The sequence below is a fragment of the Neopelma chrysocephalum genome, unplaced genomic scaffold (genome assembly GCF_003984885.1).
Source record: "Neopelma chrysocephalum unplaced genomic scaffold, ASM398488v2 Primary Assembly neopelma1_22b, whole genome shotgun sequence".
Taxonomy (NCBI): Eukaryota; Metazoa; Chordata; class Aves; order Passeriformes; family Pipridae; genus Neopelma; species Neopelma chrysocephalum.
The window spans coordinates 18,672,951-18,694,412 of record NW_020897690.1 but is presented as its reverse complement, the minus strand read 5'-3'; the positions used below and the strand labels follow the sequence as shown (position 1 = coordinate 18,694,412).

General features: G+C 37.8%; 1 protein-coding gene across 12 annotated transcripts in view; it reads left to right on the top strand.

Annotated features, from left to right (window-relative positions):
- CTNND2 (catenin delta 2) overlaps nucleotides 1-21,462 on the top strand; it is a 645,784-nt gene that overhangs the window by 590,550 nt on the left and 33,772 nt on the right. For 11 of the 12 annotated variants that reach the window (XM_027681495.1, XM_027681470.1, XM_027681446.1 and 8 more), the window contains 2 exons: nucleotides 13,838-14,048; nucleotides 17,318-17,402. In XM_027681495.1, coding sequence (XP_027537296.1) covers nucleotides 13,838-14,048; nucleotides 17,318-17,402 — 296 coding nt within the window. Of the gene's footprint in view, nucleotides 1-13,837; nucleotides 14,049-17,317; nucleotides 17,403-19,945; nucleotides 20,181-21,462 lie in introns of those variants that run through there. The other variant, XM_027681502.1, reaches the window with a different exon arrangement.

Below are 21,462 nucleotides of genomic sequence, written 5' to 3'. Positions count from 1 at the left end.
CTGCCAGGAGTAGTTGTTAGTACGCTTCTGTATAGCTGTCTTTGTCACAGCAACACATCTTTTAACACATGCCTATCTTGTGATCTTCTCAGGCTTCCTGATCCTTTTCTTCAGAATTGCTACTCAGTAAGTGTTCTTCATTCTGTATTTCTGCAGATAATCATCTCCTGCCTCTGTACAACAATATTATCATCCATTTGACTTTCATGAATTCTGTCTTCTTAAATCAAGATAGCTGAATAATAAACCAATTCTCAAACATTTTTCAGCCTCTGTCCTTCTCTCTATCACCATCCACACCACTGACTGTGACACAGGATGGATATACACCCAGGATAGAAGATTGTCTACAGAACTTAATTTATACATGAATTCATTCATTTTCTACAGAATTCTTTTGATAAATGCTTATGTTTCAATTATGAACCATTAGTACGTGTTCTGAGTAGCACCATCCAAATACTTTTTCATCTATATGCAGCAGTTCCATCTTATTTTCAATTCCTTTTCTGCCAATAAATATGTATTTTCTGCTCTTTATTAGTTAATCTTTCCACTTGCATGCTCTTGCTGGAGGGTAGGAGGGCTCTGCAGAGGGACCTGGACAGGCTGGATAAATGGGCTGAATCCAATGGTATGATGTTTAACAAGACCCAGTGACAGGTACTGCACTTTGGCCACAACAACCCCCAGCAGTCCTACAGGCTGGGGACGGAGTGGCTGGAGAGCGACCAGGCGGAGAGAGACCAGGCGGAGAGGGGTTCTTATCAACAGGAATCTGAAAATGAGCCAGCAGTGTGCCCAGAAGGCCAAGAAGGCCAATGGCATCCTGGCCTGTATCAGGAATAGTGTGGCCAGCAGGATCAGGGCAGTGATTCTGCCCCTGTACTTGGCACTAGTTAGGCTGCACCTTGAGTGCTGTGTCCAGTTCTGGGACACTCAGTTCAGGAAGGACACTGAGGTGCTGGAGCAGGTCCAGAGACTAGCAACAAGGCTGGTGAAGGGTCTGGAGCACAGGCCCTGTGAGGAGCGGCTGAGGGAGCTGGAGCTGTTTAGCCTTGAGAAGAGGATGCTCAGGGGAGACCTCATCACTCTCTACCTGAAAGGAGGTTGTAGCCGGGTGGGTCTCAGTCTCTTGTCCCAGGCAACCAGCAGTGGAACCAGAAGGCATGATCTTAAGCTGTGCCAGGGGAGGTTTAGGTTAGACATTATAAAGAAATTCTTTACAGAAAGAGTGATCAGGCATTGGAATGGGCTGCCCAGGGAGGTGGTGGAGTCACCGCCCCTGGAGGTATTTAAGAAGAGACTGGAAGTGGCACTTAGTGCCATAGCCTAGTTGGCAGGGTGGTGTTGGGTCATGGGTTGGACTCAATGATCTCAGACGTCTTTTTCAATCTGGTTGATTCTGTGACTCTGTGATTCATATCCCAGAATATGTTCATATCAGAAAGAATGCAGTCCATTGTGGTCTTTATGTAGGAAAAATTCTGTTTAAAATTTGTTCTGGGAGAAGAAACTAAACATGCATGTTCATACATGAATAGACACATCATTTAAATATTTCTTTCATTATGAAAAGTAGCCTTTTTAGCAGGAGAGCAGCTAATGGGACTATATGTGCCATTCAGTGTATTGTGTCAACTATATGAGATATAACACATGTACTTTTTTAACAGTTTTCTACTGATCTGCAGTTGTCTGTTGTGATGTTTTTGCATTGTATTGATTTTGAATTTGTTTTGGACAGGGAGGTTAGACTAGAAAAACTCCAGATGTCCTTTTTAAGCTCAGTTGTTCTGATTCTAGATGTAATTATGAAATTTACTTGATATTAATAAAACATTTTTTCATATGTATCTATCTAAAGCCAAATACTTCTATTAATTATTAGGCAAGCATTATCTGACTCAGTATCTGAAAGGAAAAATAATTCCAGGACAAAGAGAACTTGAACGTAAATGACAGATTTATTTGCTTTAATTTGCTTTCAGAAGAGGATTTTATAGCTCGGAAGTGGGCCAGCTTCCAAGATATTCTCCAGGATGTTTACTTTTAATATTTAAAATAAATATGTACGAAGGATATATTTCAGGCATTTTCAAAGATAAGAATATGTTTGTCAATAAATCTGGAAGCTAACAGCTATCTAGTAGAATATCACATAATTGGTAAGAGAGTGCTTTATATTAATGATTTTTAAAGAATCTTTTCAGTATGATTTGCCTGCTATAAATTTCATACAACATGACTGAAAATATGTTTTGTATTGCTATTTATATTAGATAAGGAGCTCATGTTTAAAGGAACATGTGACTGCACAATATTGCTGTTAACTGCATCTCAGTCAAAAGCTGATATGCCAATATCAATATTCTCTCTCCTTCCTCATATTTTTTCACAAAGTTTCATTTATATGAGTGAATTTTTTTTTTAAGTGTAGTGCTATGATATTCAAAATCCATTGAGCTTAGTGATGCCATTTAAATAGAGTATTTAGCATAATTGTCAAAGGGGAGACCATTGTCACTTGCTAGTGCATTGAATCACATCCATCACTATCATCCATCTGCTTTACCCTGGATTTGATTCATAGGCAGGAATTTTAATTGGGCATTTCTGCTAGGTCAAAATGGGAACCAGCTTGTGCTGCAGGAAAACCATGGCAAACAGGAGTAAAATCCTCAATTTTCTCATATAGTGAAGACTAATTTTTGCTTGAGACAGTGATAAATAAAGCCTTACCTCATTGCTCCTGCTCAGCTTTATGAGAGCAAGATCAAGCCAAAAAACTGACTTTTGGAATACTTGCCCAATTCTCCCCCTCTCTTTGGAAGTAGCAGAGGTCAGCCAGTGTTGCAGAGGTCTGAGAGATGAAATTGAAGAGGTTATGGGCTTTGCCTTAAGCAGATATCCTCTATCCAACTTGATCTCCAAGAAAGAGATTGAGTCCAGCATAACAAGGCTAACATATAGATTCTCTGACTATCACCATGTGGGCAACTGCATCCCCATGGAGGTGAGAGAAGGAAGTTGTGTGACTGCAGAGTCCTGGGAATCCTCCCGCCATGTGTTACTCAGATGTAGGTGAGCAGCTGTGAGTCAAGTTAAAAAAGCAACAGTTTAGTGACTGAGCAAGCTTGAATGGATGTCTGGAGGCAAGGTTTCTTTGAGGGCCATTAGAGAAAAGACTTGATCAGCTACTAGCCTGAAGGTGACACCTCAAGCTGTTACCTTGAAAGGATCAGCACTCGCAAAACCCAGAAACAAATCGCTTTATGAATCCACCTCTTCGGGAAGCACAAACAGAACTGTTCTCTAGTAGATCTGTACTCTGATGGAGCAGTTGGGCCTAGGATTCATTTGACACAATTTTTTTAAACATAACTGTTAATGAGCTATATATCTTAGAAGTTGAGAAAGTTTTTTTATGAGAAAGGTAAAAACTAGTCATGTTGTAGTCAACATTGTTAAGGAAAGTTATTGGATGCATTTTTGCCCTTCCTTTGGGAACAAAAAACTTATTTTCACCCTGCACTGTATCCTTGCTTACATACCTACTGTATTCAGGTCTTATATTTTAGCAGCTTCAGGTGAATTAAAATATAAAACTACATTATAATTTGCTCTTTTCCAAAGGCCGTGTTGTTAAGAAGACAAAACACTCTGTTGAGAACAGGAATTAAACTGACTCAGAACATTAGTATTATCTGCAAAATTAATTGACCTCTAAAAAATACCTATAAAGCTGAATACCTGTCCACTTCTGCATGACTAATGTGAGAGACCCCATTTCTACTAAATGTACCTATAGCTTCATTACTGCAGCGGACCTCTGTATGGTCTGTTTTAGTTATACTGATACATTAGCAGTTCAACAGATGAATACTGTGTCTTCATGAGGTCTTTGCTAACAATTCCAAGTTGCAGGGAAAAAAGCAAATACTGCATTACATCCTTACCCTTTCATGGATAAATTGTCTTTGAAGTTTTCTTTTACCTTCTGTCCTTCTCCCAACCATTGAAATCTGTGAAGTTAGTGTATGGTTCCACTGAGCCTTAGATACTAACCAGGATTTTGTTATTAAATATAAATGATTTTATTCTATGGTGCACAATACAGCAATGTGAAATAGTGATACATATCCTCAGTATTTTTGTTTTGCCACAGATTAATTATCTTAAGTGCTCCATGTGGAGTTTTCATGGTGATGACTTAAGAAATGTTTGAACACTGAAGTAATTATGGAATATATGAATATTGCAGTATGACTTAAGTGGTTTTGATATTCATTGGAAGAGTTGTTTTCAAAAGGCACTACCACTTTTACAAGATTAATATTTATTGAGCTAAAGCATTTATATCTATGCTTCTTATTTAACCTTTAATAACAGAATATATCATGAGGTTCCATTTTGATTTTATTTCTCTTAATACTTTAATGTACAGTTCTAAACATAAGAATCTTTGTGTTTTCACCATGTTGTTCTCCTAACTGTATATAAAAGCATGCAAAAGCAATCAGTCTATCAGATCATACCATGGGGACAAATTTGTTCATGAGTTTCAGGCAATATTGTAGCACAAGTAAAGAAGCAAAAAATAGTAGCAAATAAATGTTAATTGCTTCATGGACAGTGAAAACAGGATAATGTCTAGTTGCAATTCACTCTGGCTACTCTTGTCAGAATCTTGTTCTGTTTTGGACACAAAATGAAAAACAAAGTGGAAAAGAAAAACTATTTTTTTGTAAATCTGATTTAATACCTTTTGACATTGGTAGACAGACTCATTAATTTCAATGGGTGTTGGATCAAGGCATAGATCTGGAAGCCTAAACTTACTTTTCCAAAAATAGATTATAGTGTTATTTCTTCATTATGGCCTAATTTAAAGTCCCTGGAATCAGACTATTAACAAAATATTATTCTATCTCAGAAAATAATGCAGATAAAACTAAAATTCCACTCAACACTCACATAGCACTTTTCCTCTTCAAAGCACTTCAGCAGCACTGATTAATCATAACATTAATTAAACGACTATATTTTTTTAAAAATTCAAACTTCCAAAAGCTCTGTTCTCTGCAGGGAGCAGGGAAGAGGATAGCAAGGGACTAAAACCAGCTCCAGTAATCAGAAAGCTTAGCCTGCAGCAATTAAACTGAGGAATTACTTCCCTTGCAGAATCTTTTTTACCTTGGGCTAGTGGAAAGATGACAGTGCAGTCTAAACAAGAAATAAATCTGTTGGTGTGTAAAGGAGCTGCTGGTTAATTGGATATGTTTGCGCTACCTGAGTCAATAGGTAGGCTAACAACTCCTTTCCATGCCTTTTCTAGTTTGCATACCTGGTAGGAAATGTAATCAAAATTAATTAGAAAAGAAATTATTTGAGTTATTACACACATGGACTCCATCCATTCTGGATATAAAACCCAAACATACAAGAATAAATTTCTTTAAAGCCTGAGTTTGTCATTTTTGTTCCCAGACAACCTTCCAGAGCTAAGACTACAGGGAGGCAGGCAAAACCGCCACCCAAATCCCTTTTCCTGGCCAAGGGAGTAGGAACAACAGAAGAGCAGTAATACATGATAGTTTGTCTTAAAAAATGCTGAGTTCCTTTACTGCTGAGGGTGACAAATAGAAGCTTATTGGTGGAGATTTTTCTCCTTCTGTGGACCCAGCAGTTGTTTGGCATATCAGGTCAGCAGATAATTAGGCAAGTCAAGCTGAACTTTAACTGCCTCATTTTTATAGTCCCAGCGTGGGTGAGACAGTCAACAAATTAATGCTTACACATTTTTCCAAATTCATCTTCAAAAACCAGGTTGCAAGTCAGAGAACACAGCCCGAGTTGGGCTGCCTGTGTTTGATGTTTGGTTTGCTTCTCCAGCATGGGAGAGGGAGGATAAAAATTGCTCAGCTGATATATGGATGAACATTCAAAATAGAAGCCATCCATTATGCTGGGTGAGAGGTGCTGTTAAGAAACAGAAAATCCGTTTGGCCATGGTACACATAAATCCATTTCTGTAGTACTTTTCTGACTGTTCTGCTGCAATCATATAGTCCCCCAAAGGAGAGCTAGTTTCTCCAGAAATCCACATAGCAGGCAGCATGCATCCCATGACAATTGCCAAAAAGAGAGCAGCAAAGATGGAAGAGGCAGAGATGTACAACAGGGTCTCAATACACCGCTCTAATTTTGGCATTAGCTCCAACAGAACCAACTGAAGTGCTTCTGCATGCAAAGTGCAGACATGGATCTAGCCTTTAAAGCACATGTTGGGACATGAATTAGCCGGTTATGGTCAGCTAAAGAGCCCTGGAATTTGTTCGGTCTTTAGTTTTTAAGATAACTGCTATTATAAAGTCTGAGTATCTGCTGTGTGAGAGACATGCAGAATATGAAAGGGTTCTACTGAGAGAAGAGTAAAATTAGTATTAGAAATAACAGCAAATTAAATAGTTGCCTGTGGAATTGAGATACACAAGAGAGACAGTAGCATAAGAGCAATAACTTTTAAACACACTGGTATTTTTGAGTCTAAAATCTATGCTTGTAAACTAGCTAAAATTTTATTTTGTTCAGAACAGTAAAAAGTGTGAGCCTATGGGGGATGGGGCATGGACATGCAGACGTGTGACTAAAGCAGGATCTAGCTAAGCATCAAACTGTAGGTGTTTAAAACAGTATGAGGAGAGAGTGGAAAAGCCTGGCAAACCAGGCAGATGCAGAAATTTACAAGACATGGCAAAGGACAATGAAAATTTCACAGTTAAGACCCAAAGGTCTGAGAGGATACAGCTCAAGGAAGAAAAATTATTAGTCATGTAATAGAGGAGAGAGGGAGTAGCCCTGAGAAAGTGAGTTGAAAACAAGAAAAATAATCAGCCAAAGGGAGGCAGGAAATATATGAAATGGAAAAGTTATGTTTCTGGAAGCAGAAAAGCTGAAGGAGGAAGGTAACTGGGTTAAAATGCTGCTACAGGAATGAAAATCTGTAAAGGATCTGAGAAAGCATTTTGCTGAAAAGTGGTGATTGCATTGCACGTGGTTGTGATTTCAGGTTCAAAATACCAAAATGCTTCTCCTTTTCTTTGTCCAATACCAATAGCTTCTATACATAGTGCTCTTTCATCCTTGTTATGGCTGTGCCCATTGTCATTCCTTGTTCTCCTCATGCCATACCTTTCTTTCTGCAAAATATAGAACCAACATCTTTAATCTTTCTCAAAAGATAAAGGCTTCTATATTGGTTGCCTTTTAGATATTTGATTCTTTTACAAGCAAATCTCAATTGACATTGCCACACAGTTATTGGTGTTTCACATACTTTCATCACGCATTGGAAGTTGGAGGGTTTCTTCCCTAAGTCTGTAAAAGATGACTATTCCTGCTCCCTGTAGAGCTTTATATGCCACGGTACTGATAGCTGAATTTATTCTTGATAAAAAAAGATTTTTAAAAAAGAAAACCAATGACTGGCACATCACATACAATACATCAGGGAAGATACTATTCCTCTTTGTCGTGGTCCATACCAAATACCAATCTTTTATCTTGAAATCTTGCTACCTGTCATTAGAGGTGGTGAAAAACTGAAAAGAGTGTATCATTTATCTGAAGTGAAGAGGGAATCTGAGACCTCCACCTGATTCTTTGTTCTATCTCAGCAGCCATGAGCAAAGTTCATGTCTATCCAAGGGGGCACAGGAGGGCAAGTGTGTGTAATGGTTTTTATTCATACTGTCTTTTCAAAAAATAATTTATCTCCACAAAGTCTTAAAATTTAAATTCAAATAAACCTGTAAGGAAATGAAATCTGGCATTGTCCTCTAGCTTAAAGTACTCATTATCCCAACTTAAATGACAGGCTATGCTTAATGTGAAGCAGCTAAAGCAGTGGCTCCAGGCCATGAGCTTTGAGCTGCTTACCAAAACCAGTTTAAGTTAATCCATCACTCTTTCCCTTATCAATGATTGAGCTGAGGTGAGAGTTTTTTTGGATAGGAATAACTGCAGTACTATAGTCAATTACCATTATGTAGTGAAATGCCTTCATATGCATTTGCTCTGAAGTGCCAGAGATTACAAATGTTTGTACATGTCACTACCATAAGAAGTAAAAGGACTTGGGTACCTAAAAAAACATTTTTGGCCAAACATATCTATGTACCTAGAGATACGCATTAAACATTAAGGACCATAGGGTCTCCTACCTTATTTACATCTGCTTTTCCAGAAGGCTGTGTGTTTTCCATAGGTCTACTAACTCTGTGTAGATATCTCAGGTATCCAAGGGAATTTGAAAGTTTATTAGCTCCCTCTGTACAGATAAATTTCCCCCTACATGACTGAAAATGGTTTAATCTTTCTTTTTACACCTAAATCCCAAACTGATACAGAGTACCCTGTTCTCTCATATTTGCTAAAAGTGGTGGGGCTCATGCTTTTCAGGGCACGCTTTTCAGTCCTACTGCTCCAGTTTTTTTCCACTTTGGTCTTCCAATAACAATTCCTAATTCAATAACAATTCCTAATTCAATAACAATTCCCCCTCAAGTGTTTTCAGTGGCAAAAAAAATCTCCCTTTGAAAAGTAACAAAACTTTTATTAGACTATCAGTTGAATACACTGACTCATGATCAAAATTTGTTCCATACAAATTAAGTAGACAGTTTTGGCATATTTATTAAATAATGATTGAAAGTAAGAATAAAAGCTCTTCCAGTCATACTCTTTCCATAAAGTCTGTGAAATGCTGAAATTGAATGGTATTAAAAACACAAGGATGGTAAAAGTGCCCGAAACCACATATGTCTAAGTGTAGCGCATATTAGCACAAAAAGAAGGAAATTCCCATATATTGTGGCATACAGGCACCAGTAGATCTGGCATAGGATATCTGTATCTTTACAATAAAGTATGGTGGCATGTTGCCATTTTTATATTATCTAGCTATGTATGTGAATTAATGGATATCTTAAAGGGGGAGAAAAATGGTGAACTATTACTTTTATAGAACAAGCTCTACTTCTAGGACAGGGTTCTTAGTTTGAATTAGTAACTTTTTGAGGTTTCTTGTTTTTTCAATAGGTCAGATTTCCTAGTCTTGTTCCCTCAAACTAGGAACCATGTCACAACTATTTAGTAAATTTGCCGGTGTGTCAAAGTAATTTTTCAGAGATGACTGAAAATGGAAATGAAGTCAACGAGGTTACAACAGCAGTGAATTTGTCTCAAGGCAATAGTAAGGAAATATTTCCAGAAATAGAACCTTATCTGTGATGCTTTTACTCTGGTTAAATCTACCAGAAGAATAGTTTGCTCTACTGTTCGGCTCTGAAGGCAGAGTCTCTCTTAGACCAGCTATCAGTTTAATCCTATGAAGTAAAAAGTTTCCTGAATTAAGTGATGGAGGCAGGTATTAAGGTGCTAATGACACTTCGTCATGCAAAGGAAAAGACATTAAATCTTCATTGCTGAAATAATAAGCAAATACTTAAGTGCATGGTGTTAGATGAATCACCCTCTTAATATGAAAGCATTGGAAGTCCTGGCTGAGAAAACTTTTAAATGTATAGTATCAGAAAAATGCTGTCCCAAGCACCCAGAGGAAAACCCCTTTCCTTTTATGGCTATGTAATGTCTTTCTTTCTTCCTTTAGGAGTGAAATTGAACAAATAAATATGATTTTCTTTTCTTGTCAAGCTGTTGACTATGTTTAATCATATTATGTAAATCCTCTTTAAAAGCTTCAAATAATTTTTGAGTCTTATAATGTGTGATGTTGTTCATATAAAAAAATCAATCTGTTTGTAGATCAAAGTAGTTCTGTGTGAACCCTAATGAAAATTAACAGTGCTGTTTATTGTAAATATAATCCTCACACACATCCACCTCTCTTTCCAGAACCCTCGTCAGTTCTCACTTCTTCCGTTCAGAGAGGCTTCTTCTGCTGCAAACTCAACTGCCCAGCCTTTCTACTAGTAGTGCTAGATAATACTTTGCTGACATTACAAGACTAGTTTCCATTACACATTTCAGTCTGCTTTCAGAAGAGGTTCTTAACATTGAAAAAAATAATTCTAAATGCAAATGCTCTACAGAATCTAACATAGACTAATGCAAAAGTCAAGGATCACGTGTTGTCAGCTGTGTTGGGCCGATGCAACAATACCTGTGGCATTACTTGACATTTATGCCACTCTAAAGTAGAGCAAGGTTTCTTCTATAGCTAATGCTAGAAAACATGACTCTTCTTCATGTCTATAGTAACAACTGAGTTAAGAGAAGTTAACTGTAACTGATGGGTTTTTTCTGTGAATGTAGTACAATAATTTATTACCTAACTACATGTATAGTTTTAGAAAACATGGTTAGAATGCAAACAAGTTACTGTGGAATGGTTTTTGAAGAATAAATAGTCACTTTCAACTTCCATGACTTAACTCTATATTAAAGCAAATTTACTGCTTTTTCAATATAAGTTTATAAGTTTTGAATGAAATTAAATTACTGCCACATTATTTTATGGCTAAGGCAAGGGATTTTCTCATCCCAGATGTATTTTCAAATAACAGAAAATATGTTAACAGTTACACTTGTTAATAGATTTTAATACCATGTAAACAGTGGCTTAGATCAACTCTGTTGCCCAGCCACTTCCTTCTTATTCCAGCTGGCGTGCCACCTTTTTCTCCTAAACCCCTGGAAGGTGTTTTGAGCCTGTCTGACATTCTGATACCTGTCTAAGTTGTAGTCAGTTGCTTTTACCCACGTGTGTGAGTATAGCTTTGTTGGAGGTGGCAGTTCTGTCTTCTGCTGCCTTTTGGGGACAGGGCAGGGAGGAGGAAGCCTGTCATCCCCACAGGCAGCTCCTGGCAGGACTTGGGGCCTGGAACTGTCATTACAGGTTCTGATGGGGGGGGTCTACAAACTAGACACCACCTGGCATAGCTGCAACAGCTGAAATACACTCACTAGATTTTAGGTCTACAAAATGTGTACTGTCAGCCTTCTGGCACTTGCTATCCAAAGGCTAAATTTCATGCAATTCTTATTGAATTGAGAAAAAAACAAAACAAAACAAACAAAAAACCCCAAAACCAACCAAAAAAAAAACCCAACCAGACCCACTCAGAATATATTTTATACATAATATAATATAGTTTAAATACACAGCTGATTAAGAATTGAATAGTAGTATTGAGCTGGAATTGCTACAGCTGCTCAGAATAAGGAATGCTGTACTGTCCCACTGTTACACATCTATAAAAAACCTATTTTATTTGAAGTATCTATTAGTGATTTGATCTTCTCATGCCTAACTGAAGGGTGTACACGGCAGATATGTTAGAACTGCTGAGCGTTAGCATATCCAGAATGCTTATACTGTGCTTGATTGTATTTGTTTTAGTTTTCCTACTGAGATTTCCCTGATAGCTCCAAAGCTTTTAGTTATTGTAAGTGTGTGTATATTGGTATGAATACTATTGCCTGGAATACTAGGCCAGTTCCAGTAAATAGATCTGCTTGGAGCAGCCATTCCAGATTTCCTTATACCCCGTGCTCAGGGTTGCAATCTTTGGCTGCTAATGGAATGGTCATTGTGATCTGGTTCCATCAGAGGACTGAGGTGATGAGATGCTCTGTTGCAATTTAAGTGAGGTGTGAAAGCAAAAAGGAACATTGGTCTGTTCTGGATATGTACACAGAGTAAAGCAGAAAGTCTCACTGATCTGATTTATCTACTTGTACTTACTCTTGACCAGTGACAGGCACTGTGCTAGAAGAGTAAAAGTCACATCAAATAATAGCTTATTTTATTTTTTGATATACACCTTAATTTGATATATGTTGTAAACTGAAGTAATCACTTTAAGTGATAAACAACTATTAATGTGTTCATGTTACACAGAACAAACAGATGCAGATGTAGATAACATATCATGCTGTTGTAGAACAGTGTTTCATAAATGTGTAGGGGAAAAGAAGATTTTCAATTTGCTCAAACAAACCATTTCTGAAAGAGAAAGTGGTACTAATAGGTGTACTACATCTGATATTAATAGTATTGCTTAAAATTCTGATGCAAATAAATTAAATATTAAGTTCAAAGAAATAAAAATGTTTGAGGACAGATTTTGTATTGCAGCACACTGGCAAGATTCAAATGCTACTGCACACATTTTGTTGGGAATGTTATGTTTTTGATAATCAGGAATGTTTTTACGTGATATACAGTGAGTATTCTCTAAGACTTCACCTTTCCACAAAATCTGTTTGATAATCTTTACATTTAACAGTTCAGTACAGAGATTTTAGTTTTTATCTGTATTATGAATTTTCTGTGTGAATACTACTGACTGTAGTTCTACCACAGCAGGCAAAATTGTGAGAAATAAAAATTGTTCAATGTCTGATAGAAGATGTGACTTTCTTCTTACCTCTGCTTTCAAATATGGACACAAACAATTTTATGAATTCAGAAATAAGATTTTTAGTAAGTACTCATAAACTAATTGATCAGAACATTTTTAAGTTATCAAAAAATCTGATTAATTTATCATATTATATACAACAATTATACCTGATTATTTTGTTCACAAAATGGGATGTGGATTAGATTGCTAATTATATTTATGTTTCCCAATTTTCCTGTCCTTTCCATCCTTCACAATACACTCATGGTGATTGCTGTATGCAAATTCCTAGCACAGCTGCACTGAAGGTGATTCAGAGTTTTTTCACTGGCCTAAGTAATAACTTCATCAGGCCTGCACCATCTCAGGTCTTCTCTTCATCACATTGAAGGAGTGAGCAGCCATTTACCATAGCAGTGATCCTCTAGAACTGATGTGAGGCTTCTTGTGTATCTGTGCTGGTGCTAACCCTGCCCTACATTTATATGTATTTACATTTACACTTACACTAGATATATAAATTCTCAGAAGCTGATTTTGTATTATTTTCACAAGTACTGCATGACTTTCAGGGGAAATTTTGCAAAAAAAAAAATCTGTTCATTGAAACATGAAAAAATTATAACAATCTTAGACTCATCTAGGTTGGAAAAGACCTGTAATATCGAGTCCAAATATAATTGACAGAATTTCTTTTTCATGAAATGTTCAATGTGACCATTTTAAAAATTCCTTTCATTTTAGGAGTTTTTAGGTTCTGGAGGTTAGTGTTTTCTTAAGTAACTCCTTACTAAATACCAGACTAAAATAGATGTCAGTACCTTTCTGGTCAGTACAACTAAGGATGTGTGGAAAAGGTGGTGTCCTCGCTGAACAATATAGTCTAAGAAACACTAATAAATCCAGTTAAATTACTGCATGTAGCATAGAATTAACCTTAAACTGGTCCTTCAGAGAAGATTTTTTCACAAATAACAACGTCGTTGGATTTGCATTTACTCTTGAGGTTTTAACAATTGATGCACATTTAATTTATAGTAACAAGTTGTGAGTTGTTTGGTGGGAGATGAGGACTTGCCAAATTTGGTAAACTGTGTTATTCAGGTTATCTTTATACATATACTTACCCTTACTATCATAGTTTCATTCTCTTAAGGGCATGATATAGCCATATCCGAAGTCTCCAACTGATGCAGCATGGAAGTATCAGAGTCCATAATGTGTGAAATGCTTGAACATGCAATCCTATAAATGTGGTTTACTCCAAAGTAATATTAGTATCCAATTAGATTACATGCAATGCTGCAAATGGTGCTAATAGTCTTGCGTGTTTTCCCTGTACTTCTTCTCCATCACCCTTTATTGCTGTATCTTCTGAATTCTCCCTTCATTTTCTTTCAACAAAGGCAAGTATGCCATGAGGGATCTGGTCCACCGACTGCCAGGCGCTAACAACAGCAACAGCTCAGCAAGCAAGGCCATGTCTGATGACACCGTTACTGCCATTTGCTGCACTCTACATGAAGTCATCACTAAAAACATGGAGAATGCCAAGGCCTTACGAGACGCAGGCGGCATTGAGAAACTGGTTGGCATATCTAAGAGTAAAGGAGACAAGTATGTTTTGCAAATCACCTCGCACCTTTTTAACCTCTCCAGTAGTTATTACTAGTCCTGAATGTGTTTGCCTTCTCTGTGCAATCGTGAGTTGAATTCTTTAGTTTTACCAGAAGTCATATGCTCAGTGTGAAAGGTGACAAGAAACAGACAATGCCACTACTAAAAGTCTCCCTCTGCTTTGGTTTGTTTTTGACATACCATCAATAGTGTGGGGAGTGCACTCCATGTGCATTTTAAGGAAGAGTAATTATCTACAGTAACCACTACCTCTGAGCAATTCCAGAAGATCATTAGGGACAAGAGTAGTTGGATTGTACCCTGCAGAAGGGGTGACTGCTCCTCTTGCTCTAGGAGTGAAGAATGTAAAGTCACTATCCCTCTTCACAGCAGCCTTTTCCCTGCCACCAGTTTGCTGGTAAGGCGGGGCACAGTAGAAAAACAGATCCATGGATTTTCCTAACTACTTGTTTCCAAGAGAGCATTAGGCTGCTTTGTGAGGCAAAAAAAATCTTGCACACAACTGTGACATTTTCAGAACAGCTATGGTTTCATCTTGTCTGTTTGCCTATGTACACACTCTTCATGAAGAGTTCACTCTTTATCCTTCTTTTGCCTAAAACAGATAGCCTGGTTCTCATATTTGTCAACCTGCTGAAGTATAGTGCAATGGGACTATGGCAGTTTGAAAACAAAAAGCCTTCACTGTAGTGTACAAAACCCATCAGTCCACCTGCTTGAAGCTGTCATCACACAGCCTACTGCAGCATCAGAGCTCTAAAAGAGCCCCACAAAGCCAGGCACAACCCGAAGGAAAGATTTATGCACCCTACATTTGGTATGAGAACTTATGCTCGCCTATGTGATTGGAGCATTGCCAATATAATTTAATCACATTTCTTTTCCTCTATTGTCACCCTTTTCCTTTCATACCAAATTCATTATTGAAACATTCTTACATTCTAATTATAAGGGGTAAAAAGTAGTAGCATGACCAAGTATGTGATTCCCATTGTGGAAACTCCCCATGCTCTACCAATTTATTTACAATTGCATTTTGTTATTATTAAATCTATTTAAATTTATATTTATATTTTCTAGATCAATTTTACTGATATTGCAAGTAGGTTCATATCCATTTCACTTAAGCCGAATGTGTCTTTCCTCAGAATAATGCATTTATCTACCTGTTCATTATCTGATAGAGATTATTAATACCTGTTGAGTTTGAAATTTTCAAAGTATCATGGGCAGTTTTAGGAGGATCCAAAGGTATAATTCCTTGTCTAAATACTCCTCATAACTGTGAGGAGAAATGCATCTATTTCTAATGAATATATTTAGCCCAGGTAATGTTGAGTAATTCCAAAATGCCCTTCCAAATCATGATATGTATCCTTCCTCTCAAGTACTTTGAGTTGCAGTCACGTGTTATAATTGTTACAGGTTACATAGTTCTAGAAAAGAAAGCCTGTCAACATGCAGTGCTATAAATGCCCATCTTAAGTAAAAGTTCAATTTTTTAACTTTCAAAAATGTTAGTACTATGTGCTGTTGGTTTGGTTTGGTTTGGTTTCTTACCTGTAATTGATTGTTTAAAAATCAGAATTGCTGGTTGTTGGATAAAATTCTGGCATGCTCACTTTAATGCAGTAAAACACTTCAGTATGAAATTGTCTTGTCCAGTATAAAGCCCGTGGTTCTACAAGTGCAGGATACTAGACTGGCCATGCGCCTTGGTACATATCAGTGCCAGGAGTGTGGGGCTGGCCCCACTAGCCTTTGAAATATGCCCAGGGCTGGAATGCTTTCCCTGTATGACCACACAAAAAAACTTATGTTCATAAGGTCATGTTGGCCAAGCCCATATCAGCTTTGCATAGTTCCTTTCTCTCCTCAGTACTCATGTGGTGGTTGGCACAGTTATTTTCCTCGTTACTCCATGCTACCAGTACAGCTGGAAGTATAATAAAAAGAATTATGCTTGGAAGGGTTTATCAAAGTCCTGTTTATTCACCAATTACCCACCTACTGCTGTACTCTGGGTGAAAAGTGGAATAAAAGTGGGGAAAAACGCACCAAATAAATTACTAGGAAAATACTGTATAAGTTAATTGAATCAGTTGTGTCATGAACGTTGCTTTACCAGTTTGACTGTCAACCTACCAGTGATCCTTCTCAGAATTCACAGAATGGACCAAAGTGTGACCCCTGAGAAGACTTCTGCCCAAAGCAGTAACTTATGCTGCTGTTTTTCTGATTTCTCTTTGGTTTTGCAATCTACGTGCCTCTTTTGAGTAAAACACAAATCACCTCAATGACTGGCCCAAACTCTATCAATCCTCATTCTGGACTTTGGCCTTTGCAAGGTTTTCTAGTGTTTTACATCTTTTTGGTCTAGTACAGTGTGCTGGGTTATCTCAGTGGGCTGGATTATCTTCCTGGTACGTTCCTCTTTGACCTTTCTTCACTGAGATGAATATTGTCTGATATATATTTTTTTTTAGGTTTTTTTAATTACCCATTTCAAGAGCAATATATGACTCCAACCGACTGTAACAATAGTTTAGATCTTCTTTCAAAACCTATCAGAAGAGAAAGCCCATGTGAAGTTATATGCTTTTCAACATGACATTGTATTGCCTTCATTAAAGGGTAATGATGTGAGCAACATCCAAATCCTCATTTGAATTCCTAATGAAATTTATCATGACTTTTTACTATTAGTTCTATTTCTACATCTTGGCTCTGCACTTGAAATCCAGTGCTCATCACCCAACTAGAGTGTTTCTTTTGGCCACTGCTTAGAGGAACTTAATGAGTTGAGCACACTGTCAAGAGCTGAAGTTTGGAACCTTACAGAGAAACAAACTCTAGTTCTAACTCCTTGTCCTTTATGCCAAAAGTTGTGGCCAGGACATCTTAGATGTATATAATGCCAGTTGGGTTCTCAACAATTTTGGCAATTGCTACCTCCCATTCCTCTTACCATGCATTCAGCATGAATCTCTGTATTTACTGAGTTGCACATGTTTTGCTCCTCACTGAATGATTAGTACTATAGAAAAATATATATTGCCCTTGCTTAAAAACACATTGGTCTCCAAGATGCCAACCAAAGATCTTATGGTATACTTGAAACACACTTTAATTATGGGTTTAAATCTATAGCAATGCATTTGAAAATTGGGATGAATGGTGTCTTGTATTTAACAGTCTCTTTCTCACTCTTTCTTTCTCTCTCCCTTTTTAATATATGTGTGTAACAGGCATTCGCCTAAAGTGGTGAAAGCAGCATCTCAGGTCCTCAATAGTATGTGGCAGTACAGAGACCTGAGAAGTCTCTACAAGAAGGTAAGGCTTGGTATTTTCTGGTTTTATCATCTTTCGTACTGTTACCCAAATTTGGGGGCTGAGAGACTTTAGACCAAAACATTTGTTTATGTGACTGGAAATTCACTTGGAGTTAAAAGTTTCAGATACTTGGAGCTATTAGTTTTTCCTTCATTTCTACTTTTAACATAGAAATGCCCTTTGAGAATATGTGTGGTGGTAAAAATGGGGTGTGAATTTGATTTTAAAATAAATTCATAGAAAAATTGCTGGATCTGGCAGCCCTGGAGAGTGAAATCTGCTGCTTATAGAACAAACCTGTCTATACAAGCTCTACTACTGGGCCAGTCCTTCTTACACCTCCCAACCCTGTTCTGAGGAGATTACTAGATTTCCAGCCCTTCAGCTCCCAAATTTCCTCATGAGATTGCAAACAAGAGTATCTGAAGGAGTGGTGCTTAGGGAGCAGTTATGTGTGGAGCTGGGCTGAAACCTGGTAGCTTCACTTCTGATCAGCTGTCAGACAGTAGCCTTATATACTTGGTTTTCAAACAGTCTGTGAAGTCCATAGTACAATGCCATTTCCACAGGCCTGCTAACCTCTTAAAAATGAATTGCAATAGGGTAATACAATACTGTGGAACAACATCCTATATAGCTTTTTAAACATAACTGTCTACTTAGTAAATGACAACATTTAAAGTAATTCTTGGTATATATTTCCAAACTTAATTGCATTCCATGTGAGTGTCAGCCTGCAGATTTTGTTCTCCAATGTCTTCTTGCTTGGAATTTCACATCTTGTCTTATCGATTTTTGTATTTGTAATCTCATCAAAGAGAGCTAAGACTTCTTGTGGGAGAAAAGTTCTGGTCCTAGTTAAGGCTGAGGCATAACAATGGTGAAGTAGGGAGGGTTCACAGTGGTGTAGTCTGTGTTGTACGTATTCTGCACGAGAAAATAACTTAGTTACATGAAATGTATGCACTGAATCTCAAACTGGCAGAAGCTGACCTTCTGTTTGAAATGCTGTTCTTTTGCATGCCTCAGCCCTGCTTGTGTCAAGTCTGAGGAGTGAGGAAGATGATTATTGAGTGTCTCCCATTGTTCACTTCCAGTATTTTCAGTCATCCTTAACAGCCCTAGGGATACCATATGTGAAGACATTCCAACTAACAAGCTGGTACTCAACTGTCCTCTTAAGAGTTGGGAACAAACATGAGCTAGAATAGGCTTTTCTTGATGCAAGGCAGTAACACACTGGAATTGTGCATAGCCTGACTTCTATGCATGTGGGTGGCTGCACTGTAGAGGCTGAACTGTATTGCACCATGATCTCTTAGAGGTTCTTACAATATCTGGCTCATTTCCAACCTTCTGTCTGTATATATATATGCTGTGATGGAAAAGGGGTTGCTCCATGCATGAGGTAATATGCTGTATGGCTTCTGAGTATACTGCCAGCTAGAGGACATTCTGTTGGCTGCAGCTTGAATGCCTGGTAATGTACTTCCATACTAAGCATGCTTAGGTACTAAGTACCTAGCATGCTTAAAAACATTTTCTGTGGCCACAAGTATATGCTTGTGGTATGGCAAATAGGACAAGCTAGCCTTAGAGGTAGCTTCCAGGACACTCATAGCAGACAGATTGTTAATATTCTCAGGAAGCATTTTATTGATCTCTGTATTGGCTAATTCCTATAGGCTTCACAGAATCTTAAAATGAAGGTCAGTCTCTGCTACATATTTGTATACTCATTACATGCCAATATATATGCTGCTAAGCCTTGTATAAATATGGTTTCTTTTAATCAAAATGTTCAGATAGTTAATTTAAAATACTCCTGTTTATTAAAATACATACAATATTCTTTATAAAGTCATAATAGTTATTAAATTTGCCTGTAGTAGGCTGACTCATGCTGGCTGTCTGAGTTTCACCGCTGTTTGGAAAGCAATGGAAATGTTTTTATGATAGGAAAATTAGAAGAGTTTGCATTATACTAATAGTCATCTAGTTATGTAATATAAAGATACTGGGTCAACATAATCTTTATCTTGTCCCATTAAAATATATGTGGCAGTAAAAATGAGTGAATGTACAGTGTAATAAGATCAGCACTTCGCAGTATCTTGCACATGCCCGGCCTTTTTTGAAGTGCAGGTAAATCCTATTGCATAACCATCAGCAATTTCCTCCTATGTACTGAAGTATCTATACAATTGCTTTCAAAGAATTGGCCAACAGAGACACAATTTTGTGTAGTAATACAAGGAAATTACAGGTATCACATCATATTTAAGTGAAAGCAGCAGCACTTTTCTTCTGTTTGAGAAACGGTGTAACCAAATAGTTTGAATTGTCGTATATTTTAGAGCTACACATTCACAGTGCAGTAAGAAGAGGTAAAAAGAAGTATTTTTCTTTGTATTAACGGCAAATGAAGGCAATATATGTTTACTGCTGATAAAGTAGCAGTCATTATATTTAATCCAAATATGACTGGATCAGCAAAAACATTAAAACCTCTTTCACTTTTCTAATTTTGCTCAACATTGCAGGAAACATCCCATAGCTGTTAGAAGATAAACTGCACTGACAGAAATCCAGAGTTGGAGGTTGGTGTGAATGCCTAATGACCTGCCACACCTGTGAAGGACCAAAAGCCAAGAAGTGCATAGGCACCAATTTCCCATTTGCAGCACTCCCCGCTAAACTTCTGGCTGTGGAGTGGAGAGAAATGCAGAAGTCAGAAACTGGTCCCCCACCTGCTGCCAGTAGCAGGGCTGCCCTAAGCAGGGTATGTGCAGTGGTTCCTGCCAGATCCAATCCCATCATGACTGAGCAAGATCTTAGCTTTAACCAAGGCTATTAGCAGTGATGCACCTATGTAGTGAAACCTAAATGAAGCAGCCTCTGAGGACACTGTCAAAGTCAACTGTTGCATAAAAAATAGCCCACATTTAGCAGATTTCAAGGTTCCAGCTTAAGAAAAATAGTTGTGCACACAAATTTCATTCTGCTGCTCAGTGTCTGACAGACATCTGCTGTTTCTCTAGGCTCTTTACAGACAAAAACTGCAGCAACAACTGCAAGAATTTAGTTACTCTCATCAACCAAATCAAGCAACATACGCTGTCTCAAGATCGTAGGGTATCTGGCCAATACAAACAGTATCTTTTGACAACACAAAATTTTAGCATCCTATCTGTCTTTTTTATCCTGAAATATACAAAATTATTCCACAAGTCATTGAGATGGGAGACACAGAAAATTAAATCTAGTAAGCCAGGTTAAGCTAGGGATATGTTTCTTGTAAAAGAGTTTCAGACCTTCCAGTTCTGAAGGAAGTCTAGAAGAAAGATGGAGGAAGACTATTTGCTAGAGCATGTAGTGACAGGACAAAGGGACGTGGTTACAAATTGAAAGAGAGTAGGTTTAAATCAGATGTTGGAATAACATTCTTTACTGTGGTGGTGGTGGAGCACAAGTCTTATGAGGAGAGGCTGAGGGAGCTGGGCTTGTTCAGCCTGGAGGAGAGGATGCTCAGGGGAGACCTCATGACTCTCTACAACTACCTGAAAGGAGGTTGTAGCCAGGTAGGTCTCAGTCTCTTCTCCCAGGCAACCAGCAGTAGGACAAGAGGGCACAGTCTTAAGCTGTGCCAGGAGAGGTTTAGGTTAGACATTATAAAGAAGTTCTTTACAGAGAGAGTGATCAAGCATTGGAATGGGCTGCCCAGGGAGATGGTGGAGTCAACACCTCTGGAGCTATTTAAGAAGAGACTGGATGTGGCACTTAGTGCCATGGTCTAGTAGATGAGGTAGTGTTGGGTCATGGGTTGGACTCAATGATCTCAGAGGTCTTTTTCAACCTGATTGATTCTGTGATTCTGTAAAAAAGGGGTGATCATCACAGTTTTTCATCAGTAGATTAAATACTGTCTCCCAAAGACAATGTAATAATTTTAAACTTCTTTGCTTTCTGCAAGCAAGACATTTTTTCATAAATTATCATTTTTCTGCCTCTGTTTACGTGAGTTTATTCTGAAATACTTAAAATCTGACTTTGAAACATG